Genomic DNA, 19,751 nt, shown 5'->3' on the forward strand with positions numbered 1-19,751 from the left:
CAAGTGGGTGCAATGCTCTGCTGACTTGTTACATACACTGTAAAAATTTTGTTAGTGTAACTGCCTTTTTTCACTGTTATTTCAAATTTTGTCAAAATGTATTTCTCTTAAAGGCACAGTAACGTTTTTTTATATTGCTTGTTAACTTGCTTTAAAGTGTTTTCCAAGCTTGCTAGTCTCATTGCTAGTCTGTACAAACATGTCTGAAACAGAGGATACTTGTTCATTATGTTTAAAAGCCACGGTGGAGCCCCATAGGAGAATGTGTACTAAATGTATTGATTTCACCTTAAACAGTAAAGATCAGTCTTTATCTATAAAAGAATTGTCACCAGAGGGGTCTGTCGAGGGGGAAGTTATGCCGACTAACTCTCCCCACGTGTCGGACCCTTCGCCTCCCGCTCAAGGGACGCACGCTAATATGGCGCCAAGTACATCAGGGACGCCCATAGCGATTACTTTGCAGGACATGGCTGCAATCATGAATAATACCCTGTCAGAGGTATTATCCAGATTGCCTGAATTGAGAGGCAAGCGCGATAGCTCTGGGGTTAGATGAGATACAGAGCACGTAGATGCTGTAAGAGCCATGTCTGATACTGCGTCACAATATGCAGAACCTGAGGACGGAGAGCTTCAGTCTGTGGGTGACGTCTCTGAATCGGGGAGACCTGATTCAGAGATTTCTAATTTTAAATTTAAGCTTGAGAACCTCCGTGTATTGCTTGGGGAGGTATTAGCTGCTCTGAATGACTGTGACACAATTGCAGTGCCAGAGAAATTGTGTAGGCTGGATAAATACTATGCAGTGCCGGTGAGTACTGATGTTTTTCCAATACCTAAAAGGCTTACAGAAATTATTAGTAAGGAGTGGGATTGGCCCGGTGTGCCCTTTTCCCCACCTCCTATATTTAGAAAAATGTTTCCAATAGATGCCACTACACTGGACTTATGGCAGACTGTCCCTAAGGTGGAGGGAGCAGTTTCTACTTTAGCAAAGCGTACCACTATCCCAGTTGAGGACAGTTGTGCTTTTTCAGATCCAATGGATAAAAAATTAGAGGGTTACTTTAAGAAAATGTTTATTCAACAAGGTTTTATTTTACAGCCCCTTGCATGCATTGCGCCTGTCACTGCTGCGGCGGCATTCTGGTTTGAGGCCCTGGAAGAGGCCATCCATACAGCTCCATTGACTGAAATTGTTGACAAGCTTAGAACTCTTAAGCTAGCTAACTCATTTGTTTCTGATGCCATTGTTCATTTGACTAAACTAATGGCTAAGAATTCCGGATTCCGGAATCCTGGTCAGCTGATGTGACTTCAAAGTCTAAATTACTCAACATTCCTTTCAAGGGACAGACCTTATTCGGGCCTGGTTTGAAAGAAATTATTGCTGACATTACTGGAGGTAAGGGTCATACCCTTCCTCAGGACAGGGCCAAATCAAAGGCCAAACAGTCTAATTTTCGTGCCTTTCGAAATTTCAAGGCAGGTGCAGCATCAACTTCCTCTGCTTCAAAACAAGAGAGAACTTTTGCTCAATCCAAGCAGGCCTGGAAACCTAACCAGTCCTGGAACAAGGGCAAGCAGGCCAGAAAGCCTGCTGCTGCCTCTAAGACAGCATGAAGGAGCGGCCCCCTATCCGACAACGGATCTAGTAGGGGGCAGATTCTCTCTCTTCGCCCAGGCGTGGGCAAGAGATGTTCAGGATCCCTGGGCGTTGGAGATCATATCTCAGGGATATCTTCTGGACTTCAAAGCTTCTCCTCCACAAGGGAGATTTCACCTTTCAAGATTATCTGCAAACCAGATAAAGAAAGAGGCATTCCTAAGCTGCGTACAAGATCTCCTTGTAATGGGAGTGATCCATCCAGTTCCGCGGACGGAACAAGGACAGGGTTTTTATTCAAATCTGTTTGTGGTTCCCAAAAAAGAGGGAACCTTCAGACCAATTTTGGATTTAAAGATCCTAAACAAATTCCTCAGAGTTCCGTCATTCAAGATGGAAACTATTCGAACCATTTTACCCATGATCTAAGAGGGTCAGTACATGACCACAGTGGACTTAAAGGATGCCTACCTTCACATTCCGATTCACAAGCATCATCATCAGTTCCTGAGGTTTGCCTTTCTAGACAGGCATTACCAATTTGTAGCTCTTCCATTCGGGTTGGCTACAGCCCCAAGAATTTTTACAAAGGTTCTGGGCTCACTTCTGGCGGTCCTAAGGCCGCGAGGCATAGCGGTGGCTCCTTACCTGGACGATATCCTGATACAGGCGTCGAGCTTTCAAATTGGCAAATCTCATACAGGGATAGTTCTGGCATTCCTGAGGTCGCATGGGTGGAAAGTGAACGAAGAAAAGAGTTCTCTATCTCCTCTCACAAGGGTTTCCTTCCTAGGGACTCTAATAGATTCTGTAGAAATGAAAATTTACCTGACGGAGTCCAGGTTATCAAAACTTCTAAATGCTTGCCGTGTTCTTCACTCCATTCCGCGCCCCACGGTGGCTCAGTGCATGGAAGTAATCGGCTTAATGGTAGCGGCGATGGACATAGTGCCATTCGCGCGCCTGCATCTCAGACCGCTGCAATTATGCATGCTCAGACAGTGGAATGGGGATTACACAGATTTGTCCCCTCTACTAAATCTGGATCAGGAAACCAGAGATTCTCTTCTCTGGTGGTTATCTCGGGCCCATCTGTCCAAGGGTATGACCTTTCGCAGACCAGATTGGACAATTGTAACAACAGATGCCAGCCTTCTAGGTTGGGGTGCAGTCTGGAACTCCCTGAAGGCTCAGGGTTCATGGACTCAGGAGGAGAAACTCCTCCCAATAAATATTCTGGAGTTAAGAGCAATATTCAATGCTCTTCTGGCTTGGCCTCAGCTAGCAACACTGAGGTTCATCAGATTTCAGTCGGACAACATCACGACTGTGGCTTACATCAACCATCAAGGGGGAACCAGGAGTTCCCTAGCGATGTCAGAAGTCTCCAAGATAATTCGCTGGGCAGAGACTCACTCTTGCCACCTGTCAGCGATCCATATCCCAGGTGTAGAGAACTGGGAGGCGGATTTTCTAAGTCGTCAGACTTTTCATCCGGGGGAGTGGGAACTCCATCCGGAGGTGTTTGCTCAATTGGTTCTCCGTTGGGGCAAACCAGAATTGGATCTCATGGCGTCTCGCCAGAACGCCAAGCTTCCTTGTTACGGATCCAGGTCCAGGGACCCAGACGCGGCACTGATAGATGCTCTAGCAGCGCCTTGGTTCTTCAACCTGGCTTATGTGTTTCCACCGTTTCCTCTGCTCCCTCGTCTGATTGCCAAAATCAAACAGGAAAGAGCGTCGTTGATATTGATAGCGCCTGCGTGGCCACGCAGGACCTGGTATGCAGACCTAGTGGACATGTCATCCTTTCCACCATGGACTCTGCCTCTGAGACAAGACCTTCTAATACAAGGTCCTTTCAATCATCCGAATCTACTTTCTCTGAGACTGACTGCATGGAGATTAAACGCTTGATCCTATCAAAGCGTGGCTTCTCCGAGTCAGTAATTGATACCTTAATACAGGCACGAAAGCCTGTCACCAGGAAAATTTACCACAAGATATGGCGTAAATATCTTTATTGGGGTGAATCCAAGAATTACTCATGGAGTAGGGTTAGGATTCCTAGGATATTGTCCTTCCTCCAAGAGGGTTTGGACAAAGGATTATCAGCTAGTTCTTTAAAGGGACAGATTTCTGCTCTGTCTATTCTTTTACACAAGCGTCTGGCAGAAGTTCCAGACGTTCAGGCATTTTGTCAGGCTTTAGTTAGAATTAAGCCTGTGTTTAAACCTGTTGCTCCTCCATGGAGCTTAAACTTGGTTCTTAAAGTTCTTCAAGGGGTTCCGTTTGAACCCCTTCATTCTATTGATATCAAACTTCTTTCATGGAAAGTTCTTTTTCTGATGGCTATTTCCTCGGCTCGAAGAGTCTCGGAGTTATCTGCCTTACATTGTGATTCTCCTCATCTGATCTTTCATTCAGATAAAGTTGTTCTGCATACAAAACCTGGGTATTTACCTAAGGTGGTTTCTAACAAGAATATCAATCAAGAGATTGTTGTTCCATCATTATGTCCTCTTCCTTCTTCAAAGAAGGAACGTCTTTTGCATAATCTAGACGTAGTCCGTGCCTTGAAGTTTTACTTACAGGCTACTAAAGATTTTCGCCAAACATCTAACCTGTTTGTTGTTTACTCTGGACAGAGGAGAAGTCAGAAGGCCTCGGCAACCTCTTTCTTTTTGGCTTCGGAGTATAATCCGTTTAGCCTATGAGACTGCTGGACAGCAGCTGAAAGGATTACAGCTCATTCTACTAGAGCTGTGGCTTCCACCTGGGCCTTTAAAAATGAGGCCTCTGTTGAACAGATTTGCAAGGCTGCAACTTGGTCTTCCCTTCATACTTTTTCCAAATTTTACAAATTTGATACTTTTGCTTCTTCGGAGGCTGTTTTTGGGAGAAAGGTTCTACAGGCAGTGGTTCCTGCCTTGTCCCTCCCATCATCCGTGTACTTTAGCTTTGGTATTGGTATCCCACAAGTAATGGATGATCCGTGGACTGGATACACTTAACAAGAGAAAACATAATTTATGCTTACCTGATAAATTTATTTCTCTTGTAGTGTATCCAGTCCACGGCCCGCCCTGTCCTTTTCAGGCAGGTCTAATTTTTAATTAAACTACAGTCACCACTGCACCCTATGGTTTCTCCTTTCTCGGCTTGTTTCGGTCGAATGACTGGATATGGCAGTGAGGGGAGGAGCTATATAGCAGCTCTGCTGTGGGTGATCCTCTTGCAACTTCCTGTTGGGAAGGAGAATATCCCACAAGTAATGGATGATCCGTGGACTGGATACACTACAAGAGAAATAAATTTATCAGGTAAGCATAAATTTATGTTTTGTTTTTTTTTTTGCTTCCTTCTGCTTATCATTACTTTAAGAGGCTGAGAAACATGTGCTATGCTTTGGCATTTAGTACTGATAAGGACAAACATTTGCTTAATTAGTCCTAATGTTAAGGAGCCTTGATTTATTTAGAGCTCTCAAGCATTAGATTCTACTTTGAGTATAAAGAAAACTTTTCTTTTTTTTCCTCATCTGTCGTTGCACTGAATTTAAAATCTCTACGATTAAAGGACCACTAAACAGTCTATTTGCATAATCAATAAATGCATGATAAAAGGCAACGCAGAAGCACTTAGTTTGAGCAGTAGATTTTTAGTCTAACAAATGTCAGTTACATTTTCCTTCCTGTGTCATGTGATAGCCATCAGCCAATCACAAAATGCATATACAGTACATATATTCTGTGTATCTTGCACATGCTCAGTAGGAGCTGCCTCAGAAACTAAGCATATGAAAAGATTGTGCGCATTTAAATAATTGAACTGAATTGGAAAGTTGTTTAAAATAGTGTGCTCTTTAATTTTGACTTGACTGTCCCTTTAAGATTTTTCAGTATCTCAAAGGCTCAGATGAAATTGTTATTCATTCTCAAGTCCTTTCTGGTATGCTTTCACTATAATGTATTATTACGTATGTTGGTTTTCTAAACTATTTCTTTTAATGTGTTAACTTTATTATTATACATAAAGCTTGTTTCCGCCATACTTTCGTAGTTACCTAGGTAACAATAAATGCATTTGTACAGCCTTTAAGTAGTCCTACTTCCTGAGTTAGGTTTGAGCTCCCAGCACTATATTTTGAGGTCAATCTTCATATTTCTCCTTTCACTCTTATATGGTCTGTAGAATGGAAGCTGTCTATGTAGGAAGGCGGACATGTGAAGACATCTGGTTGGTTTTTGCCTACTCAAAGAAGGGACAAACCATAGAACTCACTATTAAATTGAACACTTTTTCTCCACTTTGAGTGTGAAGATATTAATGTATTGTTAGAAATCTTTTCTTCTTTGTCAGTTACTGTGGGTTTTTTTCCATTTTGCTCTCCTTTCATTCTTCTTCCTACTAATGTTACCTCCTGACTGTACTTGTCATGTTGTTGGTTTCACTTCTTTGCTTACTTCTTATTCTTCACTTTGTGTCTCTCTCAGTCCACTCTCCTTACCTCCCTGTTTCGTTTCTTCCTGCACATTTATTTTGCCGTTATCTTTTCTTTTCTTCTATCATTTATATGTTCTATATCATTAATTTCCCATCCATTATATTCTTTTTTTTTTCATTTCCCCCTTACTCTCCTTTCTCTTAATCCTCCAACCCATTTTAGGTGGTGCTTCTGTGCGTAAAGAGATTATCAGAAACAAGATCCGAGCAATTGGGAAGATGGCACGAGTGTTTTCTGTACTAAGGTGATACATTCTTATGTCCCTCATTTAAACCTGGAATCTTTTTCTTCTGGCTCATAATCTACCTGCCACCTATCTCTCCTAGATAACCATTGACTTGCCATCTTTTATTCACCACATCCTTTCCACTTGGTGCCTACCTTGAGATCCTTCTTCCCTATGTTTTCTTGTGTCACACATTAGGATGCACACTCCTTGTTATTGTGACATCATTTTTCCAAAACTGTCTACAACTAGGATGGTCCAATCTGTGTGCCCCCTTCTCCCCTAACTTCTTTACCATTACTCTAGAGGTATTTCTCTCTCACAGCTCCACCATTTTCTTTATCCTAATAACTTACTGTCCTTATTTGTGCTTTTATTTACAGGGAAGAGAGTGAGAGTGTCCTCACACTAAAAGGTCTAACGCCCACAGGAACACTACCCCAAGGGGTGCTGTCTGGGGGCAGACAGACCCTCGAGAGTGGTAAGTGCTGTAAAGGGCTGGATTGGGTGGGTTGTTTGGAAATATTACTGAATGTTTCACTTTTTGGGAAATATCTATTGTTATTCCCATTCTTTGATGCACAGTGGAGTATTAACAAAATATTCTTCTAGAAATGTTGTATGCAGACTTTTCACCTGAGTTCCCAAATTTAAAAATACACTGTATTCTATTAATCAAAACAAAATATATAGGTTTTGTTATCCATTTTGTTTTTAAAATTGAGGTTTAGAGTCAAGATAGAACAGGTACCATAATTATAAAATTGCACTTGTTATACTTGCATACAGAAAATTGCTAACCCACAAATCTAATACAAACACGCTTGAAATGAGTACTGGCAGACAGTGTAAATATCAAGACTTAAAGGGACATAATACTCTCATGCTAAATGACTTAAAAGTGATGCAGCATAACTGTAAAAAGTTGACCAGAAAATATCACCTGAGCATCTCTATGTAAAAAGGAAGATATTTTACCTCACAATTTCCATCTTAATATAAGGAGAGTCCACAGCTTCATTCCTTACTTGTGGGAAATACTGAACCTGACCACCAGGAGGAGGCAAAGACACCCCAGTGAAAGGCTTAAATACCTCCCCCTCTCCCCTCATTCCCCAGTCATTCTTTGCCTTTCATCACAGGAGGTTGGCATAGAAGTGTCAGAAGATACGGTGTAGTACCTTATGGAGGTTAGTACTCTTCGGAATGGAACTGAAGTTTTAAGTAGTCTTGTCAGCCTCTCAGTGAGAGCATTGGCGAATGTTAGAGTCTGGAGATGCAGGTAGAGTCTTTCTGCAAACCCATCCAGACTCGTATTAACAGCTTCTAAGCAATCAGTGTTTACAAGTTTCCCTGCCTGCTTCTATCACTCAAGTCCATGTCAGGAGCGATACTACAAGACTGTCAAACTTGAGAGGCTGTGTTTCTGTTCCACAGCATAGATTCCGGGAAGATTGTTTCATTTATTTTATTCACATTTGATAACACGAGAATACAGGGTCACACAGTGTGACTAATTTTATCTGAAGGGAGTCAAGGGTTAATGTCTCCAGAAGGGAATCACATATTTTTAATATTGTGTTTATGCTGTGACATGTGTGAGATGTGGCTCAGGCAGATGTTGGAACGTACAGGTTTTACTTTCATTTTGGAGCGCTACGCAGCCAGTTAGGCTTGGCTTGCTTTTACTGGTGTAGGGGCGGTCCTGCATGGCGCACCATGTGACTGGGTGTGGTCACAGTGATCTTCTTCCTGATCGTGCGGTGTCTGGAGACGAAGCGTTTTTTCTCTTGGGCCTGGGTCATAGGAGGTGGTGAGTGCCCCAGCCATTGGGGGTATACAGGTGCCATTTATCTTTGTCTATAGTCCTTTTTATAAGCGCAAGCTATGGAGGACTATGATACGTTAGATTGTACTCCCTCTTTACCTAAAGCTAAGGCCTGTTTAAATTGTGAGGAGGCCACGGTATACTCGCCTGTTCAATTATGTTCCACATGCCTTGATAAAGTAATCTTATCAAAGAAAGCTAATATGTTTAGTACTTCTGAGCCTTCTAACTCTGGGGAGCCTCCGTCCCGTGAGGTTCGCACCAGTGATGTGCAGTCACTATAGGCAGGTGAGGCAGTGCTTCACCTCTCATATGGGCAAAAATATATTTTTTTTTTATTGGCTTTAAAAAAAAAATTGAATTTTTTTTTCCCCAGCATTTTTTTTCTCACAGCTATATGTTGTGCAATGGAGAGGCACAAGCAGGTCTGCCCACCATTACACAACATTCTTCGCCACCTACTGGATGCAAGTGGTTAAAGGGCCACTAAACCCAAAATCTTTCTTTCATTATTCAGATAGAGAATAGAAATTTAAACAACATTACAATTTACTTCCATTATTTATTTTGCTTCATTTTTTAAATATCCTTAGTTGAAGAAAAAGCAATGCACATGGTGAGTCAATCACACAAGGCTTCTATGTGCAGCAACCAATCAGCAGCTAGTGAGCATATCTAGATATGCTTTTCATCAAAGAATATCAAGAGAATAAAACAAATTAGATAATATAAGTAAATTAGAAAGATGTTTAAAATTGCATTCTCTTTCTAAAATCATAAAAGAAAAAATGTGGGTGGCGTGTCCCTTTAAGATCATTGCATGGCCCATTAACTGCTTATTTGAGGCAGTCCTATTTGGGCTGAACCAATCCAGCGAGAGGCATTAGTAAGTGGAACATGGGGTTGGGGCTGGATGTTAAATCATATAAAACAAACCAAAAATGGAAAAAAAACAACTTTCATATATTTTGTTGCTGTCCTGTGAACCTGCTAGCTTTGCTAAAGTGAAAAAGAGAGTTTTGTTCTTCCCCTCTAAGTGCAGTGGAATGTGCCACTGTCACTTCCTGAATCCTTACAGAGCAGGAAAAGAGGCACTGAGAGCAGTGTTTCAGCCACATCTTATTAAAGTAAGATTTTACTGAAAGGGATTCTGTTAGTGAAAATGATAATTTAATGAATGTGGTTTAGTGTTTTTTTACTCTTTTACAGCAGGGTCGTTTTTGTATTTTGTTTACTCAAACTTTACACCCACTAACTTAGCAGCTTGCCTCAGTACTTCACACTAAATTATAGACTCATTTTCTGAACTCTCTGTAGCTCTGCTGTTTTATTACTTTAAAATGCAGTGGTCCCCCCCCCCTTGTGTGTGTGTGTGTCTCTCTATCTATCCATCCCTCTCCTTATGTGTTGTTCTCCCCCATGGTCTCTTTCTCTCTCTGTCTCTCTTCCTCCCCATCTGACTCTCATCCCTTATGTAATGAAAGAATCTATAAGCATAATTTGCAGCATTAAAGTGAAAAGTATGTTTTAAACATATTTTAATGGGTATGGATTTCTAGATCTCATAATCAGAGCAAGCATTGTGTTATCTGGCAAGAGTTTCTGTTACAATCCTTTTAGACTAAAATCAGATGTTTACTAAGTTGACCAGTTTTCCAAGACACCATTTAAAGGGACATGAAACCCATATGAAACCCATATGCAAATTTAAATAACTTTCCAATTTACATCTAATATCTAATGTTCTTCATTCTTTTGATGTCCTTTGTTGAAAAGCATATCTAAATATGCTCAGTAGCTGCTGATTGGTGGCTGCACATAGATACCTCATGTGATTGGCTCACCCATGTGCATTGCTATTTCTTCAACAAAGGATATCTAAAGAATGAAGGCGTATCCTAGCCACTGCCTCACCAGCCTCTGACGTCACTGCACGTCACTGGTTCGCACCCTACAGTCATCTCCTAATACACATGCAGCTTCCCGTAGCACTCCTATTCCTCCATCTGGAGGGGCCCTTTTACTGCCAGTCTTTACTGAACAGTTACAGATGGCAGTGTCTGCAGCCTTTATTGCTTTACCTCGCATTGCTAAGCGCAAGCGAAAGGTTTAATATTGCTATCCTTCCCAGGGGTCATCTACTAGCTTATTGGATTTATCTGGTACAAGATTATCCGATGATGAAGAAGCCTCTGATACTTCAGAGGATGCTCTTTCTGGGTCGGAATCTGCTGCCTCTAAGCCTCTAATTGAACACTTATGCATTCTGCTAAAGGAAGTTTTGGCTACTTTAGAGGTTCCAGAACCTAAGTTACCTGAGGAACCTTGTATTCCTAAATTAGATAAGGTCTACGAGGACAGGGTTGTACCACAGAATTTCCCAGTTCCCGTAAAGATGGCGAAAATTATTAAGAATGAATGGGAGAGACTCTGTTCTTCATTTTCCCCTTCTTCCTTTAAGAAATGTTTTCCTGGTTCCGGACTCTCAGTTGGAGTTGTGGGGTTCCGTCCCAAAAGTAGACAGTGATATCTCCACGCTTGCTAAGCGCACTACTATCCCACTTGAGGATAGTATGTCGTTTAAAGGGCCCATGGATAAGAAGCTGGAAACTCTATTAAGAAAAATGTTTCAACATACAAGATATTTGGAAGCGGCTACAGACTAGTGCGACTCCTTATATGAGTTGATCGAGGTGGAGGGTCCCCTCGACACAATCCAGGAAAGAATTAGGGCCTTAAGTATAGCTAATTCTTTGTGATGCAAATATGCAGATTATTCGCCTGAATGCCAAGGCTTCAGGTTTTTCTGTGCTAGCCCGTAGGGCACTCTGGCTGAAAATCTTGGTCTGCGGACATGACTTCGAAGTCTAGACTTCTTTCCCTCCCATTCAAGGGGAAGATTCTTTTTGGTCCAGGCCTGGATTCTATCATATCCACGGTTACTGGAGGCAAAGGTGCCTTTTTGCCACAGGATAAGAAGAACACACCTAAGGGACAAGGTCCTAATTTTCGTTCGGACAAATACCAAAGTCAACAGCCCTCTGCAATGCCGGGACAGTCCAAGGGAACTTGGAAACCTCCTCAGTCCTGGAATAAATCCAAGCAGAATAAGAAGCCCACTGAGTCAAATTCGGCATGAAGGGGCAGCCCCCGATCTAGCTTTGCATCTGGTAGGGGGCAGACTGTCACTCTTTTCAGAAGCTTGGTTTGGAGACATGCAAGACCCGTGGGTACTGGAGGTCATCGCTCAGGGATACAAGTTCAAGTCTCATCCTCCCAGGGGCAGATTCCTCTTATCAAACCTGTCTTCAAGGCCAGAAAAGAAAGCGGCTTTTCTAGGGTGTGTGAGGGACCTCTCTGCCCTGGGGGTCATTGTACCGGTACCTCCAGCAAAGAGAGGTCTGGAATACTACTCAAATCTGTTTGTGGTCCCAAAGAAGGAGGGCACTTTTCGTCAAATTCTGGACCTAAAGTGTTTAAACAAATTCCTGGCTGTCCCCTCGTTTAAGATGGAGACAATAAGGTCCTTTAGATGCCTTCCTTCACGTCCCTATACACCAGGATCACTTGAAGTTCCTAAAATTTGCTTTCCTGGACCAGCACTTCCAGTTCATTGCACTTCCGTTTGGTCTAGCTACTGCCCCAAGAGTTTTTACAAAGGTTCAGGGGGCTCTGCTTGCAGTGGCCAGAACCAGAGAGATTGCAGTGGCGCAGTACTTAGACGATATTTTGGTCCAAGCACCGTCCTGTCGTCTGGCAGAGGACCATTCGAAAGCACTTCTTTCTCTTCTTCAATCTCATGGATGGAAGATAAACTTAGAAAAGAGTTCTCTTACTCCCAGTAACAGGGTGGAATTCATGGGTATGATAATAGACTCCATTCCATGAGGATATTTCTTACAGACCAGAGATGTTACAAGCTAACTTCCAATTGTCTTGCCCTCCAGACCTCTTTCAGGCCATCTGTGGGTCGGTGTATGGAGGTAATTGGACTCATGGTGTCCTGCATGGACATCATCCCCTTTGCCAGATTCCATCTAAGACCTCTTCAGCTGTGCATGCTGAGACAATGGAACGGCAGTCATTCAGTTCTGTCACAACAGATTTCTCTGGACAGCCGGTCGATAGAATTGCTCTTCTGATGGCTTTGTCCAGATTACCTGTCACTAGGGACGTCCTTCTTGAGACCATCCTGTAAGATTGTGACTACGGACGTGAGCCTCACAGGATGGGGAGCTGTTTGGGGTGCCAGGAAGACTCAGGGCCTGTGGACTCGAGAGGAATCCCTCCTCCCGATCAACATCTTGGAACTTCGAGCGATCTTCAATGCTCTGAAGGCTTGGCCCCTTCTGGGTGTGGCCCAGTTTATCAGTTTCCAATCGGACATCATAACCTCCGTGGCTTACATCAACCACCAGGGGGGAGCGAGGAGCTCCCTAGCAATGAGGGAAGTATCTCGGATTCTGGAATGGGCGGAGGCCCACAACTGCTCGCTGTCAGCGATTCACATTCCGGGTATGGACAACTGGGAAGCGGATTTCCTCAGAAGACTATCTTTTTATCCGGGGGAATGGTCTCTCCATCCCGAGGTGTTTGCAGAGATTTGCAGCATATGGGGGACACCGGAGATAGATCTCATGGCGTCCTGGCTCAATTCCAAGCTACCCAGATATGGGTCAAGGTTCAGGGATCCTCAGGCGGAGCTAATAGATGCATAAGCAGTGCCTTAGAGGTTTAGTCTGATCTACATTTTCCCACCATTACTACTTCTACCTCGTGTGGTGGCCCGCATCAAGCAGGAGCGAGCGTCAGTGATTCTGATTGCTCCATCGTGGCCTCGGAGGATGTGGTTTGCGGATCTGCTGGAGATGTCCTCATCTCCTCCATGGAGGTTACCTTGTCGTAGGGATCTGCTGGTACAAGGTCCTTTTGTTTATCAAAATCTAGATTCTCTGAGGCTGACTACGTGGGGATTGAACGCTTAGTCCTAGCCAAGAGAGGTTTCTCGGAGAGAGTTATTGATACACTCATTCAAGCTCGTAAGCCGGTCACTCGCCACATCTATTATAAAGTGTGGAGGACCTACTTATTCTGGTGTGAAGAGCATGGATTTCCCTGGCATAAGGTCAGGGTTTCCAGGATTCTTTCTTTTCTCCAGGATGGTCTGGAGGAAGGGCCTTTTGGCTAGCTCTCTTAAGGGACAGATTTCGGCCCTATCTGTTTTACTGCACAGGAGGCTCCAGGCGTACAGTCCTTTGTTCAGGCTCTGACTAGAATCAAACCTGTGTTTTGATCTAGTGCTTCTCATTGCAATTTAAATCTTGTTCTTAAGGTTTTGCAGAGGGCTCCGTTTGAGCCTATGCACGGCCTTGAAATTAAATGACTATCTTGGAAGGTTCTCTTTTAACTGGCTATTGCCTCGGCACGCAGAGTATCTGAGATGGCTGCCTTGCAATGTGAGCCCCCTTACCTAGTATTCTATGCAGATAAGGCTGTTCTTTGTACTGGGTTAGGTTTTCTTCCTAAGGTTGTTTCTAAATGCAACATCAATCAGGAGATTGTCGTTCCTTCCTTGTGTCCTAGCCCTTTTTCTTCGAAGGAGCGGTTACTTTATTATTTGGATGGGGTTCGAGCCTTGAAGTTCTATCTCCAAGCCACTAAGGAATTTAGACAGATGTCTTCTTTGTTTGTTGTCTATTCTGGGAAGCGTAAAGGGCAGAAAGACTTGTTCACTTCCTTGTCTTTTTTGTTGAGGAGCATTTATTCGCTTAGCATATAAAACAGCGGGACATAAGCCTCCTAAGAGAATTAAGGCTCATTCTACTAGAGCAGTGGCTTCCACTTGGGCCTTCAAGAATGAGGCATCTTTGGAGCAGATTTGTAAGGCGGCTACCTGGTCCTCCTTACTTAACTTTTCAAATTTTTACAAATTCGTCGTTTTTGCTTCAGCTGAAGCATCTTTTGGGAAAAAAGTTTTGCTGGCTGTGGTGCCCTCAGAATAGAGTCTGCCTCTCATTTTTTTGCCCTCCCGTTTCATTCAGTGTCCTCTAGAGCTTGTGTATATCAAGTAAGGAATGAAGCCATGGACTCTCCTCATATTAAGATGGAAAACATAAATTATGCTTACCAGATAATTTCCTTTCCATCTGTATGAGGAGAGTCCACTCCCCCCGCCCGTTATCTCGGTTTTGCGGACCAAAATATTTTGTTCTTATGGCACCATTTATACCCTGATATTTCTCCTACTGTTCCTTGTTCCCTCAGCAGAATGACTGGGGGATAAAGGGAGAGGGTGAGATATTTAAGCCTTTGGCTGGGGTGTCTTTGCCTCCTCCTGGTGGCCAAGTTCAGTATTTCCCACAAGTAAGGAATTAAGCCGTGGACTCTCCTCATACAGAGGGAAAGGAAATGATCTGGTAAGCATAATTTGTTTTTCCTCAGCTCACCAGAGTAAGTGCTGTGTAAAAAGTTATCTTTTAGTTACTGCCCAGCTGCAGGTACAAAAATAAAGAAATCAACAACAGCCAATCAGCATCAGCATTGCTGAGGTCATGAACTTCCTTAAACTGAATAGAGAAATAACATGTGTGCATGGGGCACCTTACTTTTCAAGTCACGGGACAGGCATACTGATTGGCTACTTTAAGTCCTTTACAGTGGGGTGTGAATACTTAGGACATTTTGAGGTAAAATATCTTTCTTTTTTACATAGAGAGGTTCAGGTAATATATTTTCTAGTTTAGCTTTTTACAGCTATTCTGCATCACTTTAAAGTGTTTAAACATTTGGGTATCATGTAAGTTGCACTATTCCAGTTAAATGAAAAATTGGTAAACCACAGATCAAGGGAAAATAAACGGATGTTAATAGGGACATTCTTCTGTAAAATGTTACAAACGCACTCAGACTCAGAAATCTAGTGGCTATAGAGAGGACACAGATATAAGCCAGCTGTAGTGGAGAGGAGTGTTAGATAAGGAAAATACATACAGTGTATGGGCCACAACATGGCACTTGACCTTAACAGGATAGTAAAGTCACAATTAAACTTTCGTAGTTCAGATACAGCATTGAATTTTAAACAAATTTCTAATTTACTCCCATCATTAAAAGTGTTTTCTCTCTTGGTATCCTTTTTTGAAGAGTTTGTGTATATCAAGGCATACTGATTGGCTACTTTAAGGCTACCCTACGTAGGCTCATAGGGTCTCAGGAGAATGCACATATATTTAGTACTATGTAGGCAGTTTTGCAACAATGTGGCAGTGTTATACATTGTTGCAGGCACAGACGCTCGGGAGTGTGCATGTGTCCTTAGCACTGTATGACAGCAATCAGCCTACCTAGATTTACTCTTGAACAAAAGATACCAAGAGAACAAAGTAAATATGATAATATAAGTTAATTGAAAAATTGTTTAAAATGTCATGTTTTATCTGAACCATGCAATTTCAGATACAGCATGTGCATTGGGCAGTTGTTTAACAACACATTCTGTCCAAACTATTAAAGTTTAATTTCGACTTTATTGTCCTTTAAAGTTATACATGATTATTCTAGGACTTTATAATAAAGATTTCTTGTAATGTCTTTTGTTAACATATTGTTTTATTTAAATCATATAAAGTCAACAATATGAAACGGCTTCATTACGATAGCAGTGACATTGCAATAGTAATGATGATAATCAAAAATGTGAAGAAGAAAAACCAATACCTCCTCGTTACTAGACCAACCTAGCGAGACTGGAGATCAATTCAGTGGCTCAACATTCAAATCATTTATATAAACAAAAGCCAAAATTTAGAAATAGAAAATCGTAGGTTAAAAAGTGTTAGTGATATACATTACCTACCATTTACCTACCATTTCCTCCCCCAAAATAAATGAAAAACAGACAGAATGACCTTGGGATGTATGATTAACTTGACAATAGGTCCATGGCCCTGTAAGGTAAATGTGAGAAGATGTTCAGTAGATGTGCAGATATTAAAAGGACATGAAACCCAAAATTCTTTCTTTGTGAGTCAGACAGATAATACAATTTTTACAGTTTCCAATTTACTTCTATTATCAAATTTGCTTCGCTGTTGCAGTTGTATGGAGCACTACATGGCAGGAAAAAGTGTTGCCATATAGTGCTCTTGCAAATGTATAACATTCTTGCAAATTTGCTTACCTCCCTGCTTTTTAACAAAGGATATGAGGAGAAAGAAGATAATTTGATAATAGAATTAAATTGGAAAGGTTTTTAAAATTACATGCTCTATCTGAATCATGAAAGAAAAATGTTGTTTCCATCTTAATGGGAGGATAGTCCACTGCTTCATTCATTACTTGTGGGAATTAAGAACCTGGCCACCAGACGGAGGCAAAGACACCCCAGCCAAAGGCTTAAATACCTCCCCCACTCCCCTCATCCTCCAGTCATTCTTTGCCTTTCGTCACAGGAGTTTGGCAGAGAAGTGTCAGAAGATTCAGAGTAGTCTCTTATGGAGGGTAGTACTCTTCGAAATGGGACTGGAGTTTTAAGTAATCCTGTCAGCCTATCAGTGAGAGCATGGGTGAATGTTAGAGTCCAAAAATGCAGGGAGAGTCTTTCTGCGATCCCATCCTGACTCAGTTTAACAGCTCCATTAGCAATCAGCGTTGACGAGTTTTGCTGCCTGCCATTCTTCTCTCAAGTCCATGTCAGGAGCGATGCTACTACCCTGTCACACTTGAAGGGCTGTGTTCCTGTTGCATGGCGTTGATTCTGGTAAGATGTTTCATTATATATATGTGATAACGCAAGAAGACAGGGTCACAGTGTGTCTCCTTTAGTTTTATAGAATCTAGGGTAATACCCTCGGAAGGTGGTTATGGAACAGGGGGTATATTATTATGCATAATTATTGTTTTTTCTGCTGCCCTTGTGTGAGATGAGGCTCTGTCAGTGTGGAACAGTCAGTTCGTTAGCGAGAGATTGAGGCAGGTTTTTTTTTGGCGTGTCTCTCTCGAGTGCAGGGGCGGTCCTGCATGGCACTCCATGTGACTGGGTGTAGCCTCTGTAACTTCCTCTTTCTCGACCTGCGTTCGGAGGAGACAAAAGCTGTTTCTTGTAGTCCGGGTCATAGGAGGTGGTGAATGCCCCGGCCATTGGGATACAAAGGTGCCATTTATTATTTTGATCAAGTCCGTAATTAAGGCGCAAGCTATGGAGGACTCTGATATGTTAGAGCATACTCCCTCTTTATCTAAACCTATTAACTGTGTATACTGTGAGGAGGTTCCAGTTGAACCGCCGACGCAACGCTGTTGCACATGCTTTGACAATATTGCTATATCAAAAAAGAATAAAGTATTTAGTACGACTGAGCCGTCCAGCTCTGAGGGTTCTCCGCCCCGCGTGGTGTGTTCCCTACAATCATCTCTGATTACACAAGCAGCTCCCCAAGGCGCTACTAATCCTCCTGCAAAGTCTGAAGGCCAAAGGGCCCCTCCCGCGGATCAGTTACAGACGACGGTTTCTGCAGCTAAAAATGCGATGCCTCGTCCTACTAAGCGCAAGCGGAAGGTACGGCACTGCTATCTGTCTCAGGGGTCTTCTAATCCACTGGATGTCTCAGACAGATTATCTGCGGAGGAGGACAACTCCGACTTCTCAGAGGATGTCGCTTCTGGATCGAAATCGGCTACTTCTAGGCCTCCGTCCGCGGAGGAACTAGATTTTAAATTTAAGATGGAGCATTTGCGTTTTCTGCTGAAGGAAGTGCTTGCTACGTTGGAGGGTTCCAGAACCAAAACTACCGGAGGAACCTTTGATCCCTAAACTGGATAGGGTTTACGAGGACAGGGTAGTGCCCCAGGCCTTCCCGGTTCCAATCAAGATGGCGAACATTACTAAGAATGATTGGGAGAAACTTGGTTCATCCTTTTCCCCCTCTTCTTTTAAAAACCTTTTCCCTGTTCCGGACGCGCAGCTCGAACTGTGGGGAACCGTCCCTAAGGTGGATGGTGCTATCTCCACATTCGCTAAGAGAACGACTATTCCTCCTGGGGTCCTGGGGTATTATTCAAACCTTTTCGTGGTTCTTTCAAGGAACCCCTGGATAAAAAGATGGAGTCCATGTTGTGGAAGATGTTTCAACTCACGGGGTTCGTTTTCCAACCGGTAGCAACGGTCGCTGCGGTGCTTGGGGCGGCTACCTACTGGTGTGACGCTCTATCAGCAATAGTCGAGGTGGAGACTCCCCTCGATGAGATTCTAGAACGAATCAAAGCCCTAAGGGTAGCGCATTCGTTCATCTGTGATGCTAACATGCAAATTATTCGCCTAAATGCCAAGACATCAGGTTTTTAGCCACAGGGCTCTGTGGCTAAAGTTGTGGTCAGCCAAAATGACTTCTAAGTCTCGCTTGCTTTCCCTACCATTCAAGGGAAGGTTTTGTTTAGCCCGGGCTTGGATTCTATCATATCTACAGTCACGGGTGGCAAGGGTGCCTTCTTAAATCAGGATAAGGCGGCCAAACCTAAGGGATCTACTTTTCGTCCCTTTCGTGCGGACAAGTATCAGCGCGAGCAGCCTGCCGCAAAGTCTGAGCAATCCAAGGGATCTTGGAAGCCAACTAACTCTTGGAACAAGTCCAAGCAGAACAAGAAGCCCACCAAAATCGTCATGAAGGGGCGGCCCTCGTCCTTGGACCAGGTAGGGGGCAGACTATCTCTTTTTGTGGAGGCCTGGAAGAAAGACGTTATAGACCCTTGGGTTCTGGAGGTTGTTACCCAGGGTAACAGGATAGGTTTAAAATCGTATCCGCCCAGAGGCAGGTTCCTCCTGTCAAACATCTCTTTAAGACTAGAAAAGAGAGACGCCTTCCTGGGGTGTGTGAGGGATCTCTCATCTCTCGGGGTAATCGTCCCAGTCCCTCCGGCAAAAAGAGGTCTGGGGTATTATTCAAACCTTTTCGTGTTCCCAAAGAAGGAGGGCATGTTTTCGTCCAATTCTGGACCTAAAGGCCCTAAACAAGTTTTTGTCAGTTCCATTGTTCAAGATGGAGACGATCAGGTCAATTTTGCCTCTGGTTCAAGAAGGGCAGTTCATGATGACTATAGATCTGAAGGACGCTTACCTTTATGTTCCAATCCACAAGGATCACATCAAATTTCTAAGATTCGCCTTCCTGGATCAGCACTTCCAGTTTGTGGCCCTTCCGTTTGGTCTTGCGACTGCCCCAAGAGTCTTTACAAAGGTTCTGGGGGCTCTTCTCGCAGTAGCGAGAGCCAGAGGCATTGCAGTGGCACCGTATTTGGACGATATCCTGGTCCAGGCTCAGTCCTACAGTATTGCGGAGGATCACTCGAGAGCTCTTCTCCTTCGGTCCCACGGGTGGAAGATAAACGAAGGAAAGAGTTCATTGGTCCCCAGCAACAGGGTGGAATTCCTAGGTACGATAAATTCTTCAGCAATGAAGATATTCTTGACAGATCAGAGACGTCGCAAGCTTGCGTCCAACTGTCTAGCTCTTCAGACATCTGTGGCCAGGTGTATGGAGGTAATCGGGCTCATGGTATCCAGCATAGATGTCATTCAATTTGCCAC

The 19,751-nt window shown here is 43.2% G+C and overlaps 1 protein-coding gene across 1 annotated transcript in view; it reads left to right on the plus strand.

Moving 5' to 3' along the window:
- PPP3CC (protein phosphatase 3 catalytic subunit gamma) overlaps positions 1-19,751 on the plus strand; it is a 325,311-nt gene that overhangs the window by 299,513 nt on the left and 6,047 nt on the right. The window contains exons 11-12 of the mRNA XM_053717968.1: positions 6,279-6,360; positions 6,726-6,823. Of these exons, the coding sequence (XP_053573943.1) occupies positions 6,279-6,360; positions 6,726-6,823 (180 nt within the window). The remainder of the gene's footprint in view (positions 1-6,278; positions 6,361-6,725; positions 6,824-19,751) is intronic.

The sequence above is a fragment of the Bombina bombina genome, chromosome 6, assembly GCF_027579735.1.
Source record: "Bombina bombina isolate aBomBom1 chromosome 6, aBomBom1.pri, whole genome shotgun sequence".
In the NCBI taxonomy this organism is placed as follows: Eukaryota; Metazoa; Chordata; class Amphibia; order Anura; family Bombinatoridae; genus Bombina; species Bombina bombina.